Genomic DNA, 25,085 nt, shown 5'->3' on the forward strand with positions numbered 1-25,085 from the left:
TGAAAACTTGTTATGTTGTTATCCATATATTGTCCCGAAAAAAGCAATGAAACCATGTTTGGCTTTTATTCTATGTTGGACCATTTGGATTTTGGACGATGCATCTATTAATTCTTGGCTAATATTAGGCTCCCTTTAGAATTTGGAAGTAACATCACGTGATTTTAGTCTAAAACTAGGTTAGCTTTTCTTTTTGTTTTCATAAGGTAGGGTATGGTAACATGTGGATTTCTCAAAGAAAATACTAATTCAGTAGTAAATTATTCTTTTTACCGTCGTCCGATCATTGGATTCGAAAGTAAAACTCTTTGTCAATATGTTACATTTATTCAAATTCGTTAGTATTTCAGAGATTTATGATTTTGTCACATTATTTGAACTTCGTATAAGTAATTAGTTTAACCATGAATGCTACATAACAAAAGCACAATACACATCAACATAACATTGAATGCTTGGGACCTTGGGGTGCAAATCGACATAATAATAGAGTTCGTTGGATATCAAATAGAATTAAACCATTTTACTCTTCGAAAAACAAAAGATAACGGGAAGGATAATAGCACCAAACTTTGTAAAGAGAAACAGATACAGTGCCATGAAAATAGAACAAGTATAAAGAAGGAGGTGCAGTCATCAACATCATCGTCGAGATCTGCGTGCTAATACATATAGGCTCCGTTATCTTCACGTTGAAGCTTAAACAATTAACGCCCAGTTGTAGAGTAAGTGAGAGTAACTACGTAGTTCCAACTCTCTCTCTCTCTCTCTCTCTCTCTCTCTCTCTCTCTCTCTCTGAGTAAGAGGGTAGTTGTTGTTCTGGTGCTTTCGAATCTTCTTGTTCTACCTTAGCAACCCTCTTTTTTGTTTCTTTATTTTTGTTTGTTTGTTTGTAGCTGCGTGAATGTGAAGAAATGCCGTTAAAGCTCGCCTACAAGCATTAAACACCACTCTCACTCATTTGCTCCTGCTTCGAACTCTCCTGCATTTCGTCTTCTGGTTCGGGCGCCGGAGCTCTCTCTCTCTCTTTCTCATGGTCACTCATCTGTTCTCAGTCTCCAATTTCAGGTATTTATTTATATAATTAAGCATAATGTACGTTTCTCTTTTCCCAGTGTTTGGAGTTTTGGTGGTGAATTTTAATTTGCACTGTGACTGTTATTCCCAGTGTTATATAGCTGGGCCGCTGGGGTTTTAAGATAATGGGGACCTAGAAGTTTCTATTGTTTTAACATAGGGAATATGAGCTTTGTTGATTCAAATTTTGGAGATTTACTTGACAGCTTCTTAGAAATTAGTTTTCTTTTTTAATCAAGTATAGCCTTACATTGCCAAATTTCTTCACTATTGTGTTCCCTGTCTTTGGTTGTAAGTCAACGAAATGGGAGCAATTTATTGTTTGATTAGTAGAGAAGATATGATGATTTGTTTATTTTTGGTGAATGGATTCTTCATGCTAAAGTGATGGCTTTAGATCTAAGCAATTGTATATTAACTGTCTTTGCATGTGAACAATTTTGATTATTTTGTTTTGGTAATGGATGATGAACAAGTTAGTGGACTCATCTGGGCCATTAACAGTAAGGATGAAATTAAGAAAGCTGAAAAAAGGAATTCTCTCAGCATTTTGTATGGTAAGGCTTTATTGCCTTTTGCTTTCTCCTTAGTGGAAAAGAACTTTGATTTTGCTTTCTTTTCTTTTAATTCTTTAGTTGGTTTCTTTCAGATGATTTTTTGTTCCTATTCAGATAAGATCAGGTTGAATAATCTCTTGATTTGAGGCCTTTTACTGGTGTCAAAGTAGTATTCTCATTTCCTTTTCCCATAGGATTCTAGTAAAATTGAACATCTGATCTTTAGGAGTAACTATCTAATTTTTTTAGTTCCATAGGTTACTTACAGTGAAGCATATATGCAATAGGAGCATCCATCTCTATATATTTAGGCACATTTGCACACTAGATGTAAGCTGCAAAAATGACCAAGATCAATACTTTTAACCATGCATCTGTTATTTTGTAGGGGAAGAGAGGCTTCTGATATCCTCTCATAATCTGAGTCCTTAGCTGATCTACCGACAAACAATACTAGATGAAGCCAAATTTAGTTTGTGGGGCAGTTGTTCTTCTCTTGTTCCTTTGCCAAACCATAGCTGATCTCAGTTCAGACAAACAGGCTCTTCTTGACTTCATTTCAGTTGTTCCTCATGGTCGAAAAGTTAACTGGGATCCTACTACGCTAGTCTGCAATTCTTGGGTTGGCATCACCTGCACCTTGAATGGCACAAGTGTACTTGCTGTTCGACTACCTGGTGTTGGACTCTATGGTCCAATTCCTTCCAACACTCTTGGCAAGCTGGATGCTCTCATGATCCTTAGCCTTCACTCAAACCTCCTCAGTGGGAGTCTTCCTTCTGATATTTTCTCCCTTCCCTCCTTACGTTACATATACCTTCACAACAACAATCTCACAGGTAGTATTCCCTCTTCGCTGCCTCCCTACCTCACCGTACTTGATTTGTCTTCCAACTCCCTCACTGGCAGCATTCCAGCCGCAATCCAAAATTTAACACATCTTAATTCCCTGAACCTCCAGAACAATTCTCTCAGTGGGACTGTTCCTGATATCAACATTCCAAGGCTTAAGAATTTGAATTTAAGCTACAACCACTTTAATGGATCAATTCCTCCTCCCCTCGAAAGATTCCCCACTTCTTCCTTTGAAGGAAACTTGATGTTGTGTGGACTGCCACTAAAACAGTGTGCTTCATTCACTCCATCATCTTCTCCATCCCCCAACCGTCAACCACCAGGCTCAACAGTCCCCTCCAAACCAGAAAAAGGCTCTAAGATGAAACTGAGTACTGGAGCTATCATTGCCATTGCATTTGGTGCTGCTGCAGTGTTGTTTCTCTCAGTTATAATAATGGTGCTGTGCTGTTTGAAGAGGAAAAGCAGCAAAGACGGGGCAGTAGTTAAAACAAAAGGTGGAAGGAGTGAGCCGCCAAAGGAGGACTTTGGAAGTGGGGTGCAAGAGGCTGAGAAGAACAAGCTAGTCTTTTTTGAAGGCAGTTCTTACAATTTTGATCTTGAGGATTTACTAAGAGCTTCGGCTGAAGTGCTGGGAAAGGGGAGCTATGGGACTACGTACAAGGCCATCCTGGAGGAGGGGACAACAGTGGTTGTGAAAAGAATGAAAGAAGTGGTTGTGGGAAAAAGGGAATTTGAACAGCTAATGGAAAATGCAGGGAGGATTAGCCAGCACTCAAATGTTGTGCCACTTCGTGCTTATTACTATTCCAAAGATGAAAAGCTCCTGGTCTATGACTACATTGCAGCTGGTAGCTTTGCTGCATTATTGCATGGTATGCTCCATTTCATCAGATTCTTTCCCATTTCACTTTATGATTTTTGCTTTTCGCATGCAGACATAATTAGGATGCTAGTATAAAATCTGGATATATTTTTTGGTTTCAAATAATAATTCTAGTAAGTATGTAGTTTGGTACTGATTTTACTTTTTGTGGTGCTTGTTACTGTAAGTCTGTAACAAATATATGCATAGTAGTCTCAAATATGTTATATTCTGTATTTTTTATAGGACACAGGGAAAGTGGACATAATGGACCGGACTGGGAAACTAGACTAAAGATTGCCCTTGGAAGTGCAAAAGGCCTTGCTCATATCCACTCGTCTGGTGGAGGGAAATTCATCCATGGCAACATTAAGTCCTCCAATATCCTCATCACCCAGGACCTGAATGGCTGTATTTCAGACTTTGGCCTTACTCCCCTCATGAACATTGCCACTATACCTTCCAGAAGTGTAGGTTATCGAGCTCCTGAGGTGATTGAAGCTCGAAAATCATATCAAAAATCCGACGTTTATAGTTTTGGTGTCCTACTGCTGGAGATGCTCACAGGCAAAGCACCAGTCCAGTCACCAGGGCGTGATGATGTTGTAGATCTTCCAAGGTGGGTGCAATCTGTTGTTCGAGAGGAATGGACTGCAGAGGTGTTTGATGTAGAGCTGATGAGGTTCCAAAATATCGAAGAAGAGTTGGTACAAATGCTTCAAATAGCGATGGCATGCGTGCAAAATGTACCAGACCTCAGGCCTACTATGGAGGAAGTTGTTAAGATGATTGAGGATATCAGGCCGCCGGATTCTGAGAACCGGCCATCATCAGATGATAACAAGTCCAAGAGCTCAAATACTCAGACTCCATGACTACCCGGCATCATTGTTCTGAAAACTTCTGTCCTAGAGATATAAAATTCAGCTCCCAAGAAATTCATGAAGCCTTCTCTGTCATATAAGCCTCATTTGTGATTCTTTGTAGAGCCATACTGTAAAGGTTCATAGTGTTTTCCTCTTTCTATCCTGAATTCGTGATTAGCATGACAAAGAAGTGTGTGAACAATTGTGACTCTGAACAGATTGAGCAAATTAATCCTTTAGCAACTAGATCATCATTCACATGATGTGTTCTTGCATGTTAATATGCTTGTGGTTGTTCAATTACGAAGAAGGGAGTAGTGTCATGGTACCTACAGTCCTACATTGGCAAACCATAACTTCGGAAAAGATTTCAAATATCGTTTTACAAGCTGAGACTCAATTGGATATAGTTTCCTTATTCTTATAAGAAACCTTTTCAATGATCAAATTATTGTCCAAAACAAATTAAAAAGCCTTTTACAAATAGGACTTTAGCTCCTTTCTTAGCTAGGAAAAGACCAAGGTAAGAGTATTATAACTACCAAACCATGAAAGGCAAGGAAAGCCTTGACTCCTTATTTAGAGGCATCACAACATCTTCTGGTCAAAAACACTTGGCTGATCTGTCGACCATAACCAAAATGCTAATGGCCACTAGCACATTGGGATCACCTGACCTGCCTGAACGTCCCAGCCTACCTGACCTTGTTATCGACAAAATTCCCACTAAAGCTGCTTTCCAGGTGATCTATCCTTCCCAGCAATGGCGACGGCACAGTGGTCTCTTCATTCCCTTCATTAAACTTCAACGAGGATGATGATATTGACCGCCGCGCTTCTAATCCCTACCATCACAACAGGTTCATCAACTTCTTAAAGGGGTACTTAGCCCATCGTGATCAGGACGGCCAGAAAGAGCTCCTATATAAACTAAGTCTTCACCTGAAAATGTATGAGCATCTGGATTCTTTTATTATAACCAACTGGTTGAGAAATGCATGTCACAGAGGCCTCAAACAGTTGGATATCTGTCTTAAATGAGAACTGTGAAAAGTCACCCCATGTATCGCTTGCCTTGGAAGGTTATTGCTAGTGCAAAATCTTTAACTAGCCTAAAACTGGAGTTTGTGGAAGTTCCCTACATATATTGTTTTCCAAACGAAGTGTATGAGCGATTTTTTCCGTCTTTGAAAACTCTATCCTTCAAAACTGCAACGTTTTCTGATGACCAAACTCTATATTCTGTTCTATACGATTGCCCTTCCATCGAGCATCTGTCATTAACTGAATGTCTGTTTCAGAATTCCAAGTGTTATATTCACTGCTCTCGTCTCAAATTCTTGGAAGTTAAGTATTGCTGGCTTGATGATATTCGAGTTGATATACCCTTCAATCTTGAATCTTTTACATTTGTCTCACGGCCGCTGACCAGCTGTGAAAAGATGATCTTGAGCAATGCCTTCAAGTTGAAATATATCAACATTTATGTTGCTGGCTACCTCGGAAAAATTTCATTACTTGGATGCCATCGTGAACTAGAGGCCAGAATCAATACCCAAAACGTCCATCGTTTCGAGTTCTTTGATGGTTGTTTGAATGCCAGTGTCAATGTTGAGGCGCCTGAAGCCTATGTGGCCACGATTTCAGTTGGTGAACTTTAGAATGGCTCTCGTCATATTCGACACATCTTCCTAGGCTGATGAGCTTTCTTGAAAGATTTCGAAGATTTCGGCAGATAAATCTCTACAGTCGAGATGTCCAGGCGCTCATCGTTCCTAAGCACCATAGAGAGTGGAACTCTCCACCATTGCCTAGAACTTCCACTTTGCAGGTGAGGACGCCGAATCCACCACTAACCGGAAGTAGGGACTATCTGAAATTAAAGAACTCCTTGCAATGGATTGCACCTCTTGCACATATAGTGATCACGAAGGTGAACATTGAAGAAGACAGAAAGAAAGTAATCCATCGAGCTAGTCCACTAGACGATACATGAAACGAGATGGTAGAAGATACGAAGTTATGCATCTTCATTGAGTTGCTTTCTTCTACTCTAGACTTCATGAATCACTATGAAATTTGAGTATTTCCTTTGACTCTGTTTCCTGAATGTAAGTACATTTTACGATAGTTCAACAAGATGATGGGGCGGAATAAAAGGTCCCCACCTTGATCTCTAAAAGAACTGCATTTCATTCTTTCAGCAAAAATGTGGGCTATGCCCATGTTCATGGCAGTGTAAAAGCTACGTGCTAGAGTTAATACTAACTTTTGTTAACCAAGTCAGCGCCGCTGACATATCTAGCAACAAATGACACTAACCGGAAAGGTGCACCGATTAGGGGAGCATCTGTAATTGAGACAGCTTCATTGTTAACCTTTGTAGCAGACTGCAAATCTAGATCCAGGACTTCATTGGCATCCAAAGGAATTTGCACAATTTCACTCTCACTGGATTCATAGGATATGGGTGAATTTGGCACTGATACAGGATGCTGAATATCCAAATTACCATTATTATGCAATGACGCAGCCTGAGAATCCATGTTGCCATTACTCTGTGTCTCCACTTTGGGCGGCACAACGTCTGAGGAATAAAGCTTCTGGCCTGATGTAGACATATCCTCACCAGATCTAGACATGGGGCTGATGGTAACGGCAGTTTCAACAGGTACAGATGTTGTAGTTAAAGAATGTCCATCTTTGGCAGAATGCCGTTCAAGTTCAACATACAATTCATTCACCTACAGATCGCCATAGTGCATAATATATCAGAGAGCTAATCAGCCACTATAGCTACAACCTGATCACTCGGAGGCTCAATATACGCCTCAAGTTACAGAAGTAGTACACATTACTCCTGTAGGAATCGTAAAGAGGAATATATCACCTTTTCAACAAGGTCGGCATTCTCTGTAATTAATTTCTCAACCAGTGCACATGCTGCTTCAATCTGAGAGTTCAGCTCTTCACGTTCTGAAACATGCTGCATTAACATAGATACATAACTAAGACATTTTTTCCCTTTTACTTTCCTTGGTAGTAAATTGGTAAGAAATCAACAACAGAAAGAAACCTTCATCAGACACAATAAAGATTTTTTTTAAAAAAAAAATCACTCCTGCCAAAACTGAAACATTCACTCATTATCATTATTGCCAAACTTCGAAGTCACTGTACATACTATATAGTCCTTCATTAGACACATAAAAACAGTACACTTCATTATTCATAAAAAGGCAAATAATTTTTGACCTTCCAGTAAGCAAAAGAAGGCTCACCTTTGCACCTTCAACTGATGAGCGACTAGAGGAAACACTCTCACGATCCTTTATTTGCAGCTCTAGATTAGATACATTTCCCATCAGTTGTTGGTTTTCTTCTACAAGATTATTCCTGGATTGTTCCAATTCCAACACCTGCCATGCTTTGGTTTTATTTTCCATATCAGAAGAAAAAAAGAAGACATTCTGTGCACTGCTTGTGACATATACGGAGAACAGACAGGCTCAATACAAACCAATAATACAGAATATCAGAACTTTTCTTCAATAGACACATCACTCTTTACTCAATTAAGTGACAAAGCATTCCCAAAAAAAAAACATAAAATGGAAGTGACTGAAATCATGAATTATTTGGACCATTCAAGCTACATACCTGTGCTTGTAGTTTAGCAATAGTATCTTTTTGAGTTGCTATCATCTCTTTAAACAAATCCTGGAAAAGAAATAATAAATGCTAAGGAAAAAAATCACCAAACTGACATTTAAATGACATAATTTTATGTCTCAAATCAATAGTAGTATTCCCATGCTCACAAATCAATCTATACCAACCAGCATTACATAAAAAAGTAGATGTTTCCACGGTTTAATTGTTTCTTTTACAAGAATAGGAGCAAAATTTCTAGCACTCTTCAGGTGTTGATAAGAAGAAATAAAATATGCAGAAAGGTTATGGCTCAACTGAGTTCCTAGTTTTGAGACATAATAATGTGAACAAAGAACAAAAAAAAAAGAAACAAAGTAATTACCTCCTTTAGATTCCAGGTATCTCTATCACTCTGTAGCTGTTTAATCTTTTCATGTAAGCTTGCCTGTACAAGAATTTACAGTAAGTTAGGCTGACACAAAATAGAAATGAAGGGCATCAAGGGAGGCCAGACTAATACAGTACTAGTTATGGGATTAAGCAATAAAAAGAGGGGAAGAGGAGAGGTGATAACCTCTTCAAAATCCAAAGTGGATTTTTTGTCTTCTAATCGACTAATTTTCTCCTCCAACCCAACCTGCAGCTAACACACCTTAGCACCAAATCCACTAGTTGGCAACATTTTTTAGTGCACAGTTGCACAAAAATTAATGATTACATGCATGCTTGTGAAGATATACTAATCGAACCCAAAAACCAAACCAGCCTTACGATCCAACTCATATTACCTCCTTTTGCATCCAAGAATCTTTTTCACTCCGTAATTGTATAACTTCCTTCTGTAGGATGGCCTGCAAGTGATCCAAGTAAATCAAGAAATCCAGAATATATGAAGAATCATAGGACTCCAAATTTTCAATATAAGATGTACACAGCACAAACAAATGAGCACCAACTCATGTCAGCCTATCAGTTGACTATAACATTACCTCTTGCTGAATAAGTGATTGAGATTCCCCTCGTAAAAGTTTAACTGTATCTTCTAATGTGACCTGAAGAAGACATACAGAAAACCAATACCAAATGTCACACATAGACTGCACACGTGGAAAAGCTGATTGACACTCCCTCACTCAGACAATTGAATGTGAAAGTAAATTATAGTACCTCTTTTTGCATATGCGCATCTTTCTCATCCCGTAATAGTTTAATGGTGCCTTCTAACATAGCCTACAGAAGAGATATACACCTTTCAATACAAAACCTCTGAAAAAGCATGCAAATATATATTGATTCTGTGCCTCATTCAAGTATCTCAAAGTTGGAAGCAAAAAACAATGACCTCTTTCTGTATAAGTGAATCCTTTTCATTCTGTAATTCCTTAATAGTACCCTCTAACGTAGCCTGAATAACAAACCAACACGACAGGGTTCAAAATCAATTACAATGCAAAAAAAAATTGTTCACTAATTTTGGAGTTAATAATTACAATAATTTACCTCCTTGTGCATTTGCAAGTCTTTTTCTTTTTCAAACTCCTTGATCATTTCTTCTAGCTTAGCCTACAAACAAAATATGGTTTAATTTTCGCTGACTAAAACTCGAATCAAAGACAAATTGTTTAGGCTAAATCCCAGACTTACCTCTCTTTGAAGCCAATCCTTATTCTCAGATTCAGCTAATAACGACTGCACAACCAAAACAAAATTAACCAAAAAATATACATATACATATATATATTTAAACAAATTTGAATATCACAAGCAAAAAATGCAAGCAGAAAAATCCAAATCCTCATAAAATTTGCACCATTAACTCATAATTTAATTATTATTCTACTTAAACTCTACAACAAATCCTAACTTACACGTTCGGTGCCGTTGGCCTCGTGCTTATTCGAATCTACAGCATTATCGGCGGCCTTTGAAACCTGACCGTTGCCGGAGGTTTGGACGCCGTCGTAAATAGTATATGCGGCAGCGGCAGCGGCGGCGGTGGAAACTTGGCCGTTCTCCGAGACAGGGATATCGTCGGTGGCCTTATTGTTCTTCTTCTTCTTATTTCTCTTCTTCTTCGTCTTCTTATCCTCCGCCTCCATTATTTTAACGGCCGCCGAGAAATAAATTCCGTCAGCCTCTTTCACCGCCGCCACAGAATTGAGAAGCCCAAACTCGTTCGTTTCAGACAGATCCGAAATCCGAAATCGTTAATCGGAATTTCTTTTATATCTGCGTTTTGAGGAAAAGCCGGGAAGGAAAGACACGACGTCGTTTTATTATTAAGGACTCTGGAGTTTTATGGGGAGGGTAGCAGGGGATTGGAGCTCTTTCATTGGTGATGTGGTGTTCGGTGATTGGTTGCATGAGCGTTTAGGAGATATAGTATGGGATTGTAGCTCGTTCGACTGTTAGAAAAATGACGGAAGCGAGTTACTGCGTACGGAGAGTCGGAATTACCTGTTGCGGAAACGGTACGCTGTTAGATTGACTCGGGGGACCCACATATCGTGTTTAAGATTTATACTTATGGTTCAAATTTAATACAGTTGTGATGCAATTAATTTTATTGTAGGTCAATGCTCAGATAAAATCGCACCTCTTCTGTGTGAATCTCTTATTTTATGGAAGTATTATTTGGATGTTCTGAATCACATATTCTCATTAGATCTAGATGCACAATGTGCAAATTAATTAGTTGATTTTTCGAAGAAAATGAATCATTTGTAGCAACAACAAAATTAAAATCAAGTATACAACAAATTTAAAATCAAAAATTGCATTCAAAAAAAGTGTGAAATGACGTGAGTTGAAATCGATCATTTCGCTTATTCATCGAATCAAGCTGAAGCAAGCTCTGTCCACAAAGTTAAATTCAAATTCAAATTCATATGCTACAGTACTATGAATAAGAGGCAGGTGAATCTGATTTGACTTAGGCCTCATCATTTAGTCCGTAGAGGTCCGCAAGCCCGACGAGTTTTCACCCGGCCCGCCCGTGAGAAATCCCGCCAAAGGCCGCTTCCGTGTGTAGAGGGCCCAATTTAAATTAGAAATGTTAAAAATTTGATCGGCCCGTAAAAACCCGCCAAATAATAAAATATTATACATACATATTTTATTAGATTTATAATAAAACTATCGCATTCTGAAGCAAATGTATGAAGGAAACTTCTCGGGATCGATCGATACCAGTTGAAATGATCGGTATAAATATTTAGTGACCCTGTAAAAATTGTATCCAATTCGGAGCTCGTTTAACTGTCGGAATTTCCGGTAAACCGAAAACAACACTAATGTGTCATAAGGGAAGACCCATTACCAAAATGCGAACGCCGAAATCCGTTTTCATATATGAAATCACCTAATTTTTTTTACTTATCGTGCGCGGTCGCATTGAAGAAATATATTTATCAAAGTCCCGATCAATGAGGTTTCAATATGTCAAAACGCCTTTTTTTAGTTAACCATTGGCATAAACGGTCAAATCATGTCCAAAACGGACAAATTTTTTACGGGTTCCTTAAATATATGTACCGATCACATCTACTGGTGTCGATCGACCATATTTCGAACTGGAGTTATTGATCCCCGAAGCGTCCACTAATGTATCATAACCTTTATATTAGGTTTATAATAAAATTATCGCATTATGAAGAGACTATATGAAAGAAACTTATTGGGATCAATCCACACCAGCCGATGTGATTGGTATATATATTTAGTGACCCAGTAAAAATTTCATCCAATTTGGACTTCATTAAACCATCAGAATTTTCGGTAAATCGAAAACACCACTAATATGCCCTAAGGGATGACCTATTACAAATATGCGAATGCCGAAAGCCGTTTGCATATATGAAATCACCTAATTTTTGTTACTTATCATGCGCGGTCGCATTGAATAAATATATTTATCAAAGCCCCGGTCAATGAGGTTTCAATATGTCAAACGCCTTTTTTTTCGTTGACCATTTGTACGAACGGTCAAATCATGTCCAAAACAGACGAAATTTTTACGAGTTCCTTAAATATATATACCGATCATATCTACTGGTGTCGATCGACCATATTTCGAACTGGAGTTATTGATCCCTGAAGCATCCACTAATGTATCATAACCTTTATATTAAGTTTATAATAAAACTATCGCATTATGAAGCGACTATATGAAAGAAAATTATCGGGATCGATCGACACCAGCCGATGTGATTGGTATATATATTTAGTAACCGTGTAAAAATTTCATTTAATTCGGACTCCGTTTAACCGTCGGAATTTTTGGTAAATCGAAAACACCAGTAATATGCCCTAAGGGATGACCTATTATAAATATGCGAATGCCAAAAGCCGTTTACATATATGAAATCACCTAATTTTTGTTACCTATCATGTGCGGTCGAACTGAAGAAATATATTTGGCAAACCTCTGGTCAATGAGGTTTCAATATGTCAAAACGGCTCTTTTTTAGTTGACCGTTGGTACGAACGGTCAAACCATGTCCAAAACGGATGAAATTTTTAAGGGTTCCCTAAATATATATACCGATCACATCTACTGGTGTCGATCAACCATATTTTGAATTGGAGTTGTCGATCGCCGAAGTGTCCATTAATGTATTATTACCTTTATATTAGGTTTATAATAAAACTATCACATTATGAAGTGACTATAAGAAGGAAAACTATCGGAATTGATCGACACCAGCCGATGTGATTGGTATATATATTTAGTGACCGTGTAAAAATTTCATTTAATTCGGACTTCGTTTGACCGTCAGAATTTTCGGTAAATCGAAAACACAACTAATATGTCATAAGAGAGGACCTATTACAAATATGCGAACGCCGAAAGGCGTTTGCATATATGAAATCACCTAATTTTTGTTAACTATCGTGCACGGTTGTATTGAAGAAATCTATTTGACAAAGCCCCGGTCAATGAGGTTTCAATATGTCAAAACGTCTCTTTTTTAGTTGACCGTTGGTACGAATGGTCAAATCATATCCAAAACGGACGAAAATTTTACGGGTTCTCTAAATATATATACCCATCACATCTACTTGTGTCGATCGACCATATTTTGAATTGGAGTTGTCGATCGCCGAAGTGTCCACTAATGCATTATAACTTTTATATTAGGTTTATAATAAAACTATCACATTATGAAGCGACTATATGAAGGAAACTTCTCGGAATCGATCGACACCATCCGATGTGATCAATATATATATATATATATATTTAATGATCATTTTGAAATTTCATCCAATTCGGACCTCGTTTGACCGTCAAAATTTTCTGGTAAACCAACAACAACACTAATATGCCATAAGGGGGACCAATTACCAAGATGCGAATGCAGAAAACTGTTTACATATTTGAAATCACATAATTTTTGTCACCGATCGTGCGTGGTCGCAACGAGAAAAACCATTTGGTAAAGCCCCGGTCAATGCGGTTTTATTATGTGAAAACGCCTCTTTTTTTGGTTGACTGAAAATTCTGACAGTTAAACGAGGTCTGAATTAGATGAAATTTTTACATGGTCCCTATATATATCAATCACATCTATTGGTGTAGATCGACAATATTTCGAAACTAGAATTTATTTATGACTTTTTTTAGAATGTTTTCTAATTATTCTTTTATTGTTTCAAATCCTTAATTTAGAGTATTTTTTTCTAATACAAGCCCGCAAGTCTTGACCAACAAAAATCCGCAAGGCCTGGCCAGCAAAATACCCGGTCCAACTCGGTCTGTCACTTATTTAAATTTATTAAAACCCGGCCGTTGACGAGGCCTAATTTGACCTCATAACCTCTGGTAATTTCGCACAAAATATCAGAGTGCAAAGAGCCGCCATAAATAAATATATAATACTAGAAAGTAACGGATAAGAAAGCATCAACGCGGGTGGGAGTGGGGGTGACGCACGACACGGTGAAAACGGTGTTTGGTCTCTCTCTCAGTCTCACTATAAAAAGCGCACAAGAGGGTTCGTCTCAAAGTCTCCGAGTTTTGGGTGAAAAAATCCCGGGGGGTCTTAACAATCGGTGATAGCGGAATACCTCTAGGGAGGCGGATCTACTTGAACCCCGTTTTCCCCTTCGCCTTCCCGCCATTCCCGTCCGATCTCAGGTCTCTCTACTTTCTTTACGTCTCAAACTCTGTCTCTTTTTCCCTTCTTTTTCTGTTCAAGAAATTGTGTTTGTTTTATGTATGAGCTTTGATCTGAACATCCTGGTGGGTGATTACAGCTTTGCAGGGTCTGGTGCTGTTTGGGAGCTTTGTAAGTTAAATAATAAGATACAAGTTTCGTCATCATGGCTTCCAAGCGCATCTTGAAGGAGCTTAAGGATTTGCAGAAGGATCCTCCCACTTCCTGCAGCGCCGGTACCTTCTTTTTTGTGTGTGTTATTTCTATGATCTTGTAGTTAACAAAAGAATCGGAATTTTCGGGGTTGATTTGTGTTATCCATTGAGCTCAATTTGTTAGTGTTGATGTTGGATTGAGGTTTTTGAGTTGAGGTGTAGTTAGATGGATGTTGAAGTAAAGTTTTTGGTGAATTTGCATTTAGGCCCTGTGGCTGAGGACATGTTTCACTGGCAAGCAACGATTATGGGACCCCCTGATAGCCCATATGCGGGAGGTGTATTCCTTGTGACCATTCATTTCCCTCCTGACTATCCTTTCAAACCTCCTAAGGTGACTTGTCGAATCTGCAAGCTTTGATCCTTGTGTGTGTATGCTTTTCATCGGTCTGAGGTTTCGGTTTTTCAGGTTGCATTTAGGACCAAGGTCTTCCACCCGAATATCAATAGCAATGGAAGCATTTGTCTTGATATCCTTAAAGAACAATGGAGTCCGGCCCTTACTATCTCCAAGGTTTGGCTTTGTTATCTTTTGATCTCCCAAGGAATTAGCTTGGACTAGTGATTGTATTTGTGTTGTCATATGATTAGGAAATGATACGCATATGCTGCCTTGATGCGTCAGCAGATGTTTTTAAATTATTACCGACGTCTTCCCAGGAAAGTTGTTTGTGGAATAACAAAATTTAGGAGACTATGTTTCAACTTGAATTAGGGAATCACTATGTGATAGTGGAGATTCTTGCTTGTATGTGTGTGTGAGTGTGTGACGTTGACATATTCTCACAGAAGTAGAAGCAAGTAGCTGCAGTGATGTGCCTTCCCTTTTGCAATTTGTTGTCTCAGAGTTTTATCTTAAGTTAGGAAAGAGTTCTGGCTATATACACCTTTTTCCGTTCCCATCTGCCCTTACATCTGCAGTCATTCTTCTTCAAAGCACATGATGATCTATTCAAAGAAAGTTGCCAAATTTTGACTGTCATAAAACAATGAACTTCTTTAATTTGAAACTCAAGTTTGAAGTGGTGGCTAAGGAGAAGGGAAAAACAAAGATTGTTTTATTTTTATTTTTATGATGTTTGCTTTATTGTTGGACTTGTATTTACTAAGCTGGTTGCGTATTTGAAACCAGGTATTGCTCTCAATCTGCTCTTTGCTGACTGACCCAAATCCTGATGACCCCCTTGTACCGGAGATTGCCCACATGTATAAAACTGATCGAGCCAAGTATGAATCGACTGCTCGTAGCTGGACTCAGAAGTACGCGATGGGGTAGTGATGTATTTCCCATGTTAAGGATTTGTACTTTGGGGGTGGCAAGGTTTTAAGGGTGTTGATTAATATGTGGGATGAAAGATCTTTGTTCTTCCTATGTTTTGTTATATTACCAAAGATACGATGGAATGTAATTCAGGTGTCACCAGAACTTGATGTTCCTTCCGGCTTGATCAGTAATCTATCATTTGTGGTTTGTTTATTCTTGATCCCCATCCAATGAAGAATTACTGTTGTTTTATTTACCTATTCTTGTCAGTTTGAAATCAAAATGAAAATGTTCTTATTTTTATCGTCTAATATAACTGCAAAATTGTTAGACTACGAACATTTTACAGTTGCATACAATAATTTGAGACCCTTGATCTCACAATTAGATAAATGTCATAGGCTGGTATCATGAAAGAGAAAAGGAAATTACCACTAGGTCTTTGCAAGCAGATGCACAAAGGGCTCCTTTTGCATTCACCAGTAGCTCAACGTTGTTATTCGGACACATTTTTCTTCGTGCAAATTAGTCTGGTCGATCTGTTAAATTATGCAACTAAATTACATACATGGACAAATCAATGATAAAGTTCTCGTCAGCACTCCAAATCTATCAAAACTCAAAAGAAAGAGCGGAGGATGAATTAGTGGATTGGTTGCGTTTAAGAGGAGGTTTAGTGGATTTCAATATCTCGGATACGGCGGGCGCGGTTAATCCTTGCAAAGGTGATCCATTACCATGCCAAGGTTTTTTTTTTTGGTCGAAATTACCGAAAATTATTCGGTACACTGCCCGTGAATATACAGGGGTCATGTGAACCGTTGGATTTAACAGGTGGACAACACTGTAGATCGATGGGGGCTGACGCGCTTGAGCCTCCTTAGTGTGGCAAGTCGAGGTTAGCAGAGCCATTCCCACAAACCAACCACCCTAGTAATATTCACATGCTTAGGCCCCAAGCCCCCCTGATCCATTTGATGCCGTAGAGTCAACTTTATCATTCTCTGTAAACGGCTGCTTCGTCTCCTTCTGCTTCTTCTACGGCTGAGTTGGCCTCTTCTCCTGCTGTTGCGGAGTTTCCTTGATGCTACAATGTATTTTTGTATTATAGATTAAGTTCGAAACAAAAACCTCGGGGAAAAATGTTATTGAGTTATCAAATGAATCCTCTTTTCCAAAAATATTTTAAGTTCAATCCTTTTTTTTTTTGCCTCGGAAGTTCCAGTTCCATTCGACACGGTCGCCTTTGGCGCGGGTTCCTGAGTCTGCAGATGCCTCAGAATCGGATTCCCAGATCGTAAGCTTTAAACATCCTACCGTACTTATGGAATTTATGTAGTTGTTCTTTCCGGCCGGGTCTAAGACCGCAGGGGCAGTCAGTTGCCAGATCCAGATGCAGATCGAATTGGACCCGTTCCAGACCCTGTTGGCATTGGGAAAAAAAACCACCAAGTAGCAAGGTTTTCTGGTTCTATGGTTTTTTTCTTAGTGGGTCGGGTTAAAATCGTTCTTCCTTTTATTCTTAATTCTGGCAGCATGGATGGGTGGGCAGCAGAGAGCTTCATATGTCTCAACTCTCAACCATGATATCGACGAATTTGTAGGCAGAGCAACTAGAAGGTGAGGTTGAATTCGTAGAGCAATTACGACAATGAATGGCGGCGGAGGGGGGGGGGACGATGAGGAAGAGTGGCAGTGATTATGCAAAGAGATTTGAGGGATTGAGTATGTGGGTTTCGGTCAGTGATTTGGGGATGGATACTTGAGGATGGAAGAAATTTGGTCTTTTGAAACGACGAAGGAACAGGAGGAGATAGACGCCATGAGCTCATGATCATGCTAGCCATTTTAGTAGATTTGCAGATAAACGCAGAAAGAGGGAAGAAGATGAGATGATTTTCTCTTTTCTTTTTCCTTGTGTAACTTTTTGACAAAAAAGAGCCTCAAACCCCAGTAGCACTAATAGCGTGTGCACACCAACCAAACCCGTGTATCCACACACCTCGTATATGGAATAAGCTCTACGAAATTACCATGCCAAGGTTGGCACTACTTGCCAGGAACACACTCTTTGACCTCCTCGATCAAGGCTCGAACTTTTTGAAGATTAAAGACGTTTTGCACTGTCGGCCCTGGAGCAAGACAAACTAGGCACTAGTCTGGGGACCCCATTTTTTTGGGGGCCTTAACAAATTTTGTTTTGTATGCCTGCAATTTTTTTTTAAAGTTAAGAATATTTTTTTCTTAATTATGTAATATTCACCGATCATATATATCTCTCTTTCTTATTATAATTTTTTTCTTCTATCAATTTAAGGTATAAAAAGCCTTCTCACTTAGTTTTTTTTCTCAATCAAAGGCATATAATGTAAGATTTTTGAAGCTCTTTATTTTGTGTTTTCTATATACTTTTTTGGTATTTTTCCTTCTCTATTTTAGTTAAGATAAATCGTAATTAGTTGAAAATGTAGGACTTCATAGCCATTGATCGATATGCATAGAATAATGAATTTGGTTCGTCTTTATTTCAACTTTCAACAATGAACAATAATGTTTATTTTGGTTCTTCGAGCATTTATTTTATGGCCTCAATTTTTTTTCGCCTTGAGCCTCCATGCACACAGGGCGGTCCTGATGTGTTGTATCAGGCTTTGTATACTTAAATGTTGTCTGATATGATATGCAAGAGTATTAAGTTGAAGTAGCTCATGTCATAAACCTAAACGTTCATGAAATACACATTGAGAAATATATACATAAAATTAATGATTCATTACCGTTGCACATATTAGAGTTGTTACAAAGAAAAAGTAATTGAAGTGGCTCATTTGTTCTTCACGTGTTTAGTTTATACAACTCCTGAATTTACCCATTATATCCTCTCGGAATAATCATAATCATTAACTAATTAATGAAACTAGCATCACACCACACACAAATGTGGGAAAACTTTTTTTTTTTGAAAATTAACTGTAGAGTGCAGTTATTATAGAGAGAATTTTTTTTTAAATGAGCGACGATGTGTCATTAATAAGAAATGCTGGAGTACAACATAAACATTATCCACCTGTGATAGGGATTCATCAAATTAATCGAACCATGTAAAATAAACCAAACAATGTCTAGCAATTTCAATGTTGTAAATCCTAAACTTGAAATCCAAGAAAGAGCCAAAGAACTGTGAGACAAGGCTCACTTATTGCTTGGTCAAAATCGACTATGAATCTGTGAAACCAAGCCTCCGGAGCCAACTTATAGGAACCACCCTTAAGAAGGAACCTCTCAAACAGACTAAGAACCAAAGATGCAACCACCAGCCGCCACCAGGATCCTACACATGAGCCCAGCAATGATTGGGCCTCTAGAAAAACCACATCACCCTAGACATCTTCATCCCAAACCCAAAAACCAACACCAAGATTTGATATGGGCACCTACCAAAGACCAACAACACCCACATTGGCATCGCCATCTCCATTGTTGTCCATGTTCTAGCACCGATGTCGACAACAAGTGTTGCCACGACTTAAATGGCCAGACATACCCCAATGTTGACCGCCAAACTGACCCACCATTGGATCGAAAAAAAATCCAGATCGAGCGATCAAAGATCGATGGTTGCCTGAGTCGGGATATCTCACCACCAACTGTCGGTCGCAGCCAGTCCCTAATTGGCAGGAAAACAAAGGACAAATCCGGCACCCATAGCGGACCTGGATCCCACAACCAGATATGAAACCTTAAATCCGGCAATACCAAACAAGAATCAACACTTGGCCACTTAAGATCCACCCCCATTGTTCAAACCAGGCTGTTGTAAGAAGACACTTGGACTCGAGAATGATTTAATTGTGACGTCATAGCTCTCCAAAGAGTTGACGCCAAGAGAACCCGATACTCGTGGAGAGAGCAGACGGAGAAAATGACCTCGGGAAGGCCAAGAGAGACATCACGATGGAGGTTGGACGTCCGGTGCCGCAACGAGCACAACCCATATGCTAGGGTTAGTCGCTGCCTGACGAAAGAGAGAGCCAGAGCGTTCGGGTCACTCCACGAAAGTTGAAATCTTTTTGTAGAGAGAAGTTAGATCTGCAAAATAACTTCTTTATCCATTTCTTTTTCAAATTTATTTATTATTTATTAACTTGGCTTTTACGACTATATCCTTCATATATTAAAAATTGAATTAATTAATTATAATCTAGGGTTATTAACATATTTTTACAGGATTTTTGGTTGAAAAAATGTGTTTGGATTATAAGAGTACTAGTCATCAACATACATTATGAGTGTGAATAACCTCTCATATTTTACGTAGTGGCTTGTAACTTCCCTTTATAATATGAGATATATATATATATATATATTTTTATGTTCTAATTTTGTTATTTACTTTTATATCCCTTCATCATTAAATATAATTTTATATTAGCATATAGTGAAATGATATATGTGTAACTTAACAGGCTATTTGATTGACAAAGTAGGTTTGAGTTATAAGAGTATAGATAAGATTAACTTAAAACACAATTGAAAATTGGGTAGATCATAAAAAAATCACTTTCTAGACCTTTTATTATATAAAGGTCACCCAAAGATTGAAAATTAGAATTAAGTCAAAGATTTATAATTGTTAAACTGTTGCCCATGAAATATTATGAAATTACGAATCATGCCACTCCTACTAATCGAAACATCTCTCTCCTCTTGAGCTCTACAGTTCGTCTGGTTCATCACCTCCCGAATCCGCCACCACTTGCACTCCAAATCAACTTCAACCCCGTGACCCCTTTGCCGTCGTTGAAGCTGGATCTCCTACTTCCCAGTCTACATTTAAGGGCTAGCTCATCGCGAATGAGATCATCCTCGTCAGTGTCATTGATGGAGCTAAACCAAGTCTTCAAGATCTTGTCGTCGGAGTTCGGCGCTATCATGGGGTGCCCAGATCAATGAGCTTGGGTTGGGCAATGCTAGGACCGCCTTATCCACCGTCGATGGCTTAAAGCCTTTGTGGTGTTGCCTCGTTGTCGCTAGGCGATGTTGTATCGTCCTCGCTAGGCGATGCTAGGATACCGAAAATGATATGAAGCAACAACCCAAAGATCTCAAGGCGGTGACGATCTGAAGCGGCGGTAGCGATGACTCCCGATGAGGCTAAAGAGAAGAGAGGATGATGATGACGATCAGAATGCTACATAGAGCAGTTTATGGTGGAGTTATGGGTGCCCATAGCATTTTTGGGTGCCCACATCAATTTTGTTCAAATTCAAAATTCCAACCGCTTCACCACCTATCACACTACTAGCTACACCACATGTCACACTACTAGCTACACTAAACCATAACACTGAAGAAACTCAAATTCCAACCCCTTCACCACCTATCACACTACTAACTACATTAATTTTTTTTTTGTGACCTGTAGTGTGACTTTTAGTGTAACATGTAGTGTAGTTGATTAGTATTCTAGTCACAAAAATAGTGTGACTACTAGTTTATCACTTTAACCCTAAAAATTTCTAAACCCTTAGGAAACCCTAAAAATTTAGGGTGAGTTTAGGGTTTAGGGTTTAGAGTCCATGGTTTAGCAGACCACTTTTTTTTCATACGCTGGTGTGACTACTTGAGTAACCCCTAGTGTGGCTATTGGTGTGCTTACCAGTGTGACATCTTGTGTGACTCCTAGTGTGACTACTGGTGTGACAACGTCGATGTTGATATTTGCATTGTATGAGTTAATTTGAGAAGTTCAAGATCACATAATAGTTACAAAGGTTTGTTATTTCTAGTCATTCTTCTTCTTCTTCTTGTCACAACATAGTCACACTACTAGATACACATGTAGTCACACTACCATATACAATGACAGTCACAATGTCGTTATTGTAATAACCAGTGTGACTATAAGTCTGACTGGTGGTGTGTGACTGCAAGTGTGATTTGTAGTTGACAACATTATAACTACCAATGTGACTCCTAGTGTGACCCATGGTGTGACAATCACAACGGCAGTCACATTAGTATTTGTAATTCCAATGACACTAATAGTTACAACTGTAGTCACAATGTCCATATTGTAACTACCAGTGTGACTAGTAGTATGACACCGAAAAATTTGTAAATCCACGAAATTATATTAAAATTCAAAGGAGATCGGTATAATTGTGCTCTGAATGAAGTGAATAGCTAGAATTATGAAACATTGGGCTCCGATTTTGCCAGAAAAACTTGGAGCACCGCCATGTATAGCGGCAGCCCCTTTTGAGGGTTTATGTGTCTTATACGGTGGTCGATTTGGAGTGGATATGAAATCAAATGAAAAAGGGAAAAAATAGTTTTCCAACAGTACCAACTACGCTCAAATCTATTGTCGAACGGCAAAATTATGCCAGATTAAGAAGAAGAATGCAAAAGAAGAAGAAAAATAGTGAGAAATGACAAAAAAGTAAGAAAAAAAATTTAAAAAGTGATTTTTTTTTGTAATTTTGTTTGAAATTTGTTGATTTTTTTGTAATTTTTAATTAAATGTGAAAATCATATTTGATTAGATTTTATTATTTAACTTTTTATAATTTAATATTTAATTTGGTACCGAACAATAATTTACCCTTAAAAATTTCAATTTCTTTTGAATAAATGAAAGATTTCTTAATCAAAACGATTTTTCAGAGAGGAAAAATAAGTGGAATAAATGCTGAATAGCGACATGACATCATATATTCATGTGCAACATGAGGTACAAATAAGGTAGGACAACCTTTTCAAAAAATAAGGTAGGACAACTAGTCAGAGGCTTCTATGTGTTCCTGAGCTGGAAACGATAATTCATTGTCTCTCTGCAACTGTTGTTGTTTCCTTATTCGTATTTTCATCATCAGGGTCTCCTGGTTTCTCCTTCCTTATTCGCTTTCTCAGCTCCTCTCTGCATTTCCTTTACATACAAGCGAATTGGCCATCCAATTCAAGCCCAGTTTAGCTTTCTGGGTCAATCACGCAATCCCCAAATTGCGTTTGCTGTCGTATGGTGAATTGGTTTGCTCATCAATTATAGTCTTTAGGTAATTTCAGCTCTGTTTCTCAGTGATGTGAATCAAATTTATATAATAGCATTCTTTGATTTAGAAATGTATAATTTCCTATGATCAAATGCATAGGAAGATGTTTATGTCCAATTTAATTTGGTTGCTTTATCTTTTCTGGGGTTCAATTGGGGGCTTTCTTGATTGAAATAAGGAGTTGTTGTTCACAATTGATGTCTGATTTGCTGCCATGGATATTGGGGATTCGATTCCATTGATAAATTGTAAATTCTTCAGGCTTTGTTTTGTGTAAAAATTCTGATACGTTTGATAGCTATTGATATTTCAAAGGTGAAGGTCAGGGCTGATCAGTTATCTTAAACTAGAGGTTTATTTTTATGTTGTTAGACCAATTCTGTATGTAAACATGTACCCTGTGTTGAAGGTTGGCTGAAGTGGCCTGATAATTGTAAAGATATAACATTGATTGTATGATATTTTCTCTGCCTCTCTCCCAACGCTCTTCAGTAACAAAGTTTATGGGTTTTTAACTTGCAGTTGCAGAGTGTCTGGTGTCTCAGTAGTTTGGTGTTGAACATAAAGATGGGAGCTTGTGCGTCCAAGGTTAGCGTTCGTGCATTCTTGATTCTGTTTTCTTCAAAAGCTTAAAGCGTCTTATATGTTAATTGATAGTAATATATATCTTCCTCAGCGCAAGTTTGTAGACAAATGTTGGAAAATTAACTGTTTCTATGCCAAAAATTCATGTAAAGATGTAGTTAGTACTTCTCTCTGTAGTCTGCAATGAAGAAGTCTATGTTGTTTTTTCGTAATGATGACAATACATCGTGCATACCCCTAAGTGTTTACTTTTCTTGCCTTGTTTAATCTGACAAGTTATCATGTTGGTGATGCTTGTAGTCTAAAACCAATGATGATGATGAGTCTGAACATGCTGTTGAGTTCACCGGTGGGAAGGTGAACCTCATCACCACCTTAGAACAGTGGGATCAAAAGTTGGCTGAAGCAAAGACAGATGGAAAAATGGTAAGTTTGAGCACCTTTTGCTTTTCAAGAGAAATGCATTCTGTTGAATTGTATCGGATAGTTCACTTTCACATTTGTGATATGCTTTGGTGCCCGATATAAGGTTTTCCTTTGTAATGTGTATTTAATTTAGAATCTGGAAGCCTTGCAACAATATAGTGGTTATCCAACTGTATAGGTTGTCTCATGACCACAACCTGAATGGGATCCTACAAAACGCAGCACCTTAAAAGAGTCAACTAAAGTGGTCATGACAGAAATTTGTCATTTTCAAAAAGGAAATCAAAGAAATTTGTCTGCTGTAAAATTGAGCAACTTCTGAATTAAGTTGATGTTAAAGTAAAAGTACCCCATTGCTTTATTCTCAATATGTTCGCACCTCAGACCAATGAGCTAAAGAAATGGAGGAAGATCCATGTAGAGTACATGGATATATAGATCAAAAGACGGCCTACCACATAACAAATCCCTTAATATTAAAGTCCTTTTTTCTTTAAAGATTTTTACGTTTATGACATAAGTAGTACTCAACGTACACGTTCCTGCTATAAATACCACTTTGGTTGTTGTAAAGTTCTCTTTTTTGAGTCAATATACAACTATTCTGTATGTACATCTATGTTATGAAACCTGTCTGATTTATTGTCATATGATGTTGTAGTGTTTCTGATTTTCGTACAAGCTTACCTATACTCAGTAGGCAATTTGAATTTGAATAATCTGTTACCTTTGTTTTGTTTTGTTTTGTTTTGTTTTGTTTTGTTTTGTTGCTGCTTATATAAATTGAGATTGATATGTTCCACAGGTGATTGCAAACTTCAGTGCAACATGGTGTGGTCCTTGCAAACAGATTGCACCATTATATCGGGAGCTGTCTGAGCAATACACTTCTTTAATGTTCCTTGTGGTCGATGTCGATGAACTTACTGTAAGTTGGCAATCAATTTTGTTAATTCAACCAAGTTATGCTATTGATGCTGATGGTCTGATGTGTCAAGTACATTGATGCTGGTTTAGTGCCTATCATAACTTTCTACTAGTAGTTGGTTCTTACATTCAGTTTTTCATGGTGCAGGATTTCAGCACCTCATGGGATATCAAAGCCACTCCTACTTTCTTCTTCCTCCGAGATGGTCAGCAGATCGACAAGCTTGTTGGAGCCAACAAGGTGGAGTTGCAGAAGAAGATAGTTGCCATTGTAGATTCCGCCCCATGTAAGAAATGATTATTTCACTGGTCCAGTTTGTTATTCGATGTATCCTTCTACATTTGCTGCAGGTTTATTGACATTAATGTAAAAATTTTCTTGCAAGTTCTTGGATTGTAAATATGAAACACAGTTGAGTTTTGTTATTGTGAATCCTAAGATCTTTCCTGACAATTTTACTCGTTATTTCAACTTAAATGGTGTCTTTCTTTCGTCTTGAGACCAAACCGCAATCAGCTTTTCTCGTCTGTCCTGATGGCTTTTCTCTTACAATTGTCCAATTTTATTTGCGTGAACAAAT

The 25,085-nt window shown here is 38.2% G+C and overlaps 4 protein-coding genes across 4 annotated transcripts; 3 read left to right on the forward strand and 1 right to left on the reverse strand.

Moving 5' to 3' along the window:
• The first annotated feature begins 1,014 nt into the window (after positions 1-1,014).
• On the forward strand, positions 1,015-4,387 carry LOC126797878 (probable inactive receptor kinase At5g58300). The gene is made up of 3 exons (XM_050524621.1): positions 1,015-1,068; positions 2,023-3,364; positions 3,601-4,387. The coding sequence occupies exons 2-3, from the start codon at positions 2,092-2,094 to the stop codon at positions 4,227-4,229; spliced, it is 1,902 nt and encodes a 633-aa protein (XP_050380578.1). The 5' UTR covers positions 1,015-1,068; positions 2,023-2,091; the 3' UTR covers positions 4,230-4,387.
• A 1,898-nt stretch (positions 4,388-6,285) lies between these two features.
• Positions 6,286-10,091, reverse strand: LOC126798989 (uncharacterized). The gene is made up of 13 exons (XM_050526091.1): positions 9,743-10,091; positions 9,519-9,563; positions 9,375-9,437; positions 9,217-9,279; positions 9,042-9,104; positions 8,864-8,926; positions 8,663-8,725; positions 8,449-8,511; positions 8,257-8,319; positions 7,881-7,940; positions 7,502-7,639; positions 7,111-7,206; positions 6,286-6,964 (listed from the first exon to the last, which is right to left on the reverse strand). The coding sequence occupies exons 1-13, from the start codon at positions 9,971-9,973 to the stop codon at positions 6,485-6,487; spliced, it is 1,491 nt and encodes a 496-aa protein (XP_050382048.1). The 5' UTR covers positions 9,974-10,091; the 3' UTR covers positions 6,286-6,484.
• A 3,754-nt stretch (positions 10,092-13,845) lies between these two features.
• Positions 13,846-15,724, forward strand: LOC126797522 (ubiquitin-conjugating enzyme E2 28). Its single transcript, XM_050524155.1, has 5 exons — positions 13,846-14,013; positions 14,133-14,268; positions 14,454-14,581; positions 14,657-14,761; positions 15,380-15,724. The coding sequence occupies exons 2-5, from the start codon at positions 14,199-14,201 to the stop codon at positions 15,521-15,523; spliced, it is 447 nt and encodes a 148-aa protein (XP_050380112.1). The 5' UTR covers positions 13,846-14,013; positions 14,133-14,198; the 3' UTR covers positions 15,524-15,724.
• A 6,576-nt stretch (positions 15,725-22,300) lies between these two features.
• On the forward strand, positions 22,301-24,930 carry LOC126799021 (thioredoxin H9). Its single transcript, XM_050526130.1, has 5 exons — positions 22,301-22,569; positions 23,089-23,154; positions 23,452-23,577; positions 24,383-24,505; positions 24,653-24,930. The coding sequence occupies exons 2-5, from the start codon at positions 23,134-23,136 to the stop codon at positions 24,800-24,802; spliced, it is 420 nt and encodes a 139-aa protein (XP_050382087.1). The 5' UTR covers positions 22,301-22,569; positions 23,089-23,133; the 3' UTR covers positions 24,803-24,930.
• The last annotated feature ends 155 nt before the right edge of the window (positions 24,931-25,085 follow it).

Source organism: Argentina anserina, chromosome 6 (assembly GCF_933775445.1).
Source record: "Argentina anserina chromosome 6, drPotAnse1.1, whole genome shotgun sequence".
Classification (NCBI taxonomy): Eukaryota; Viridiplantae; Streptophyta; class Magnoliopsida; order Rosales; family Rosaceae; genus Argentina; species Argentina anserina.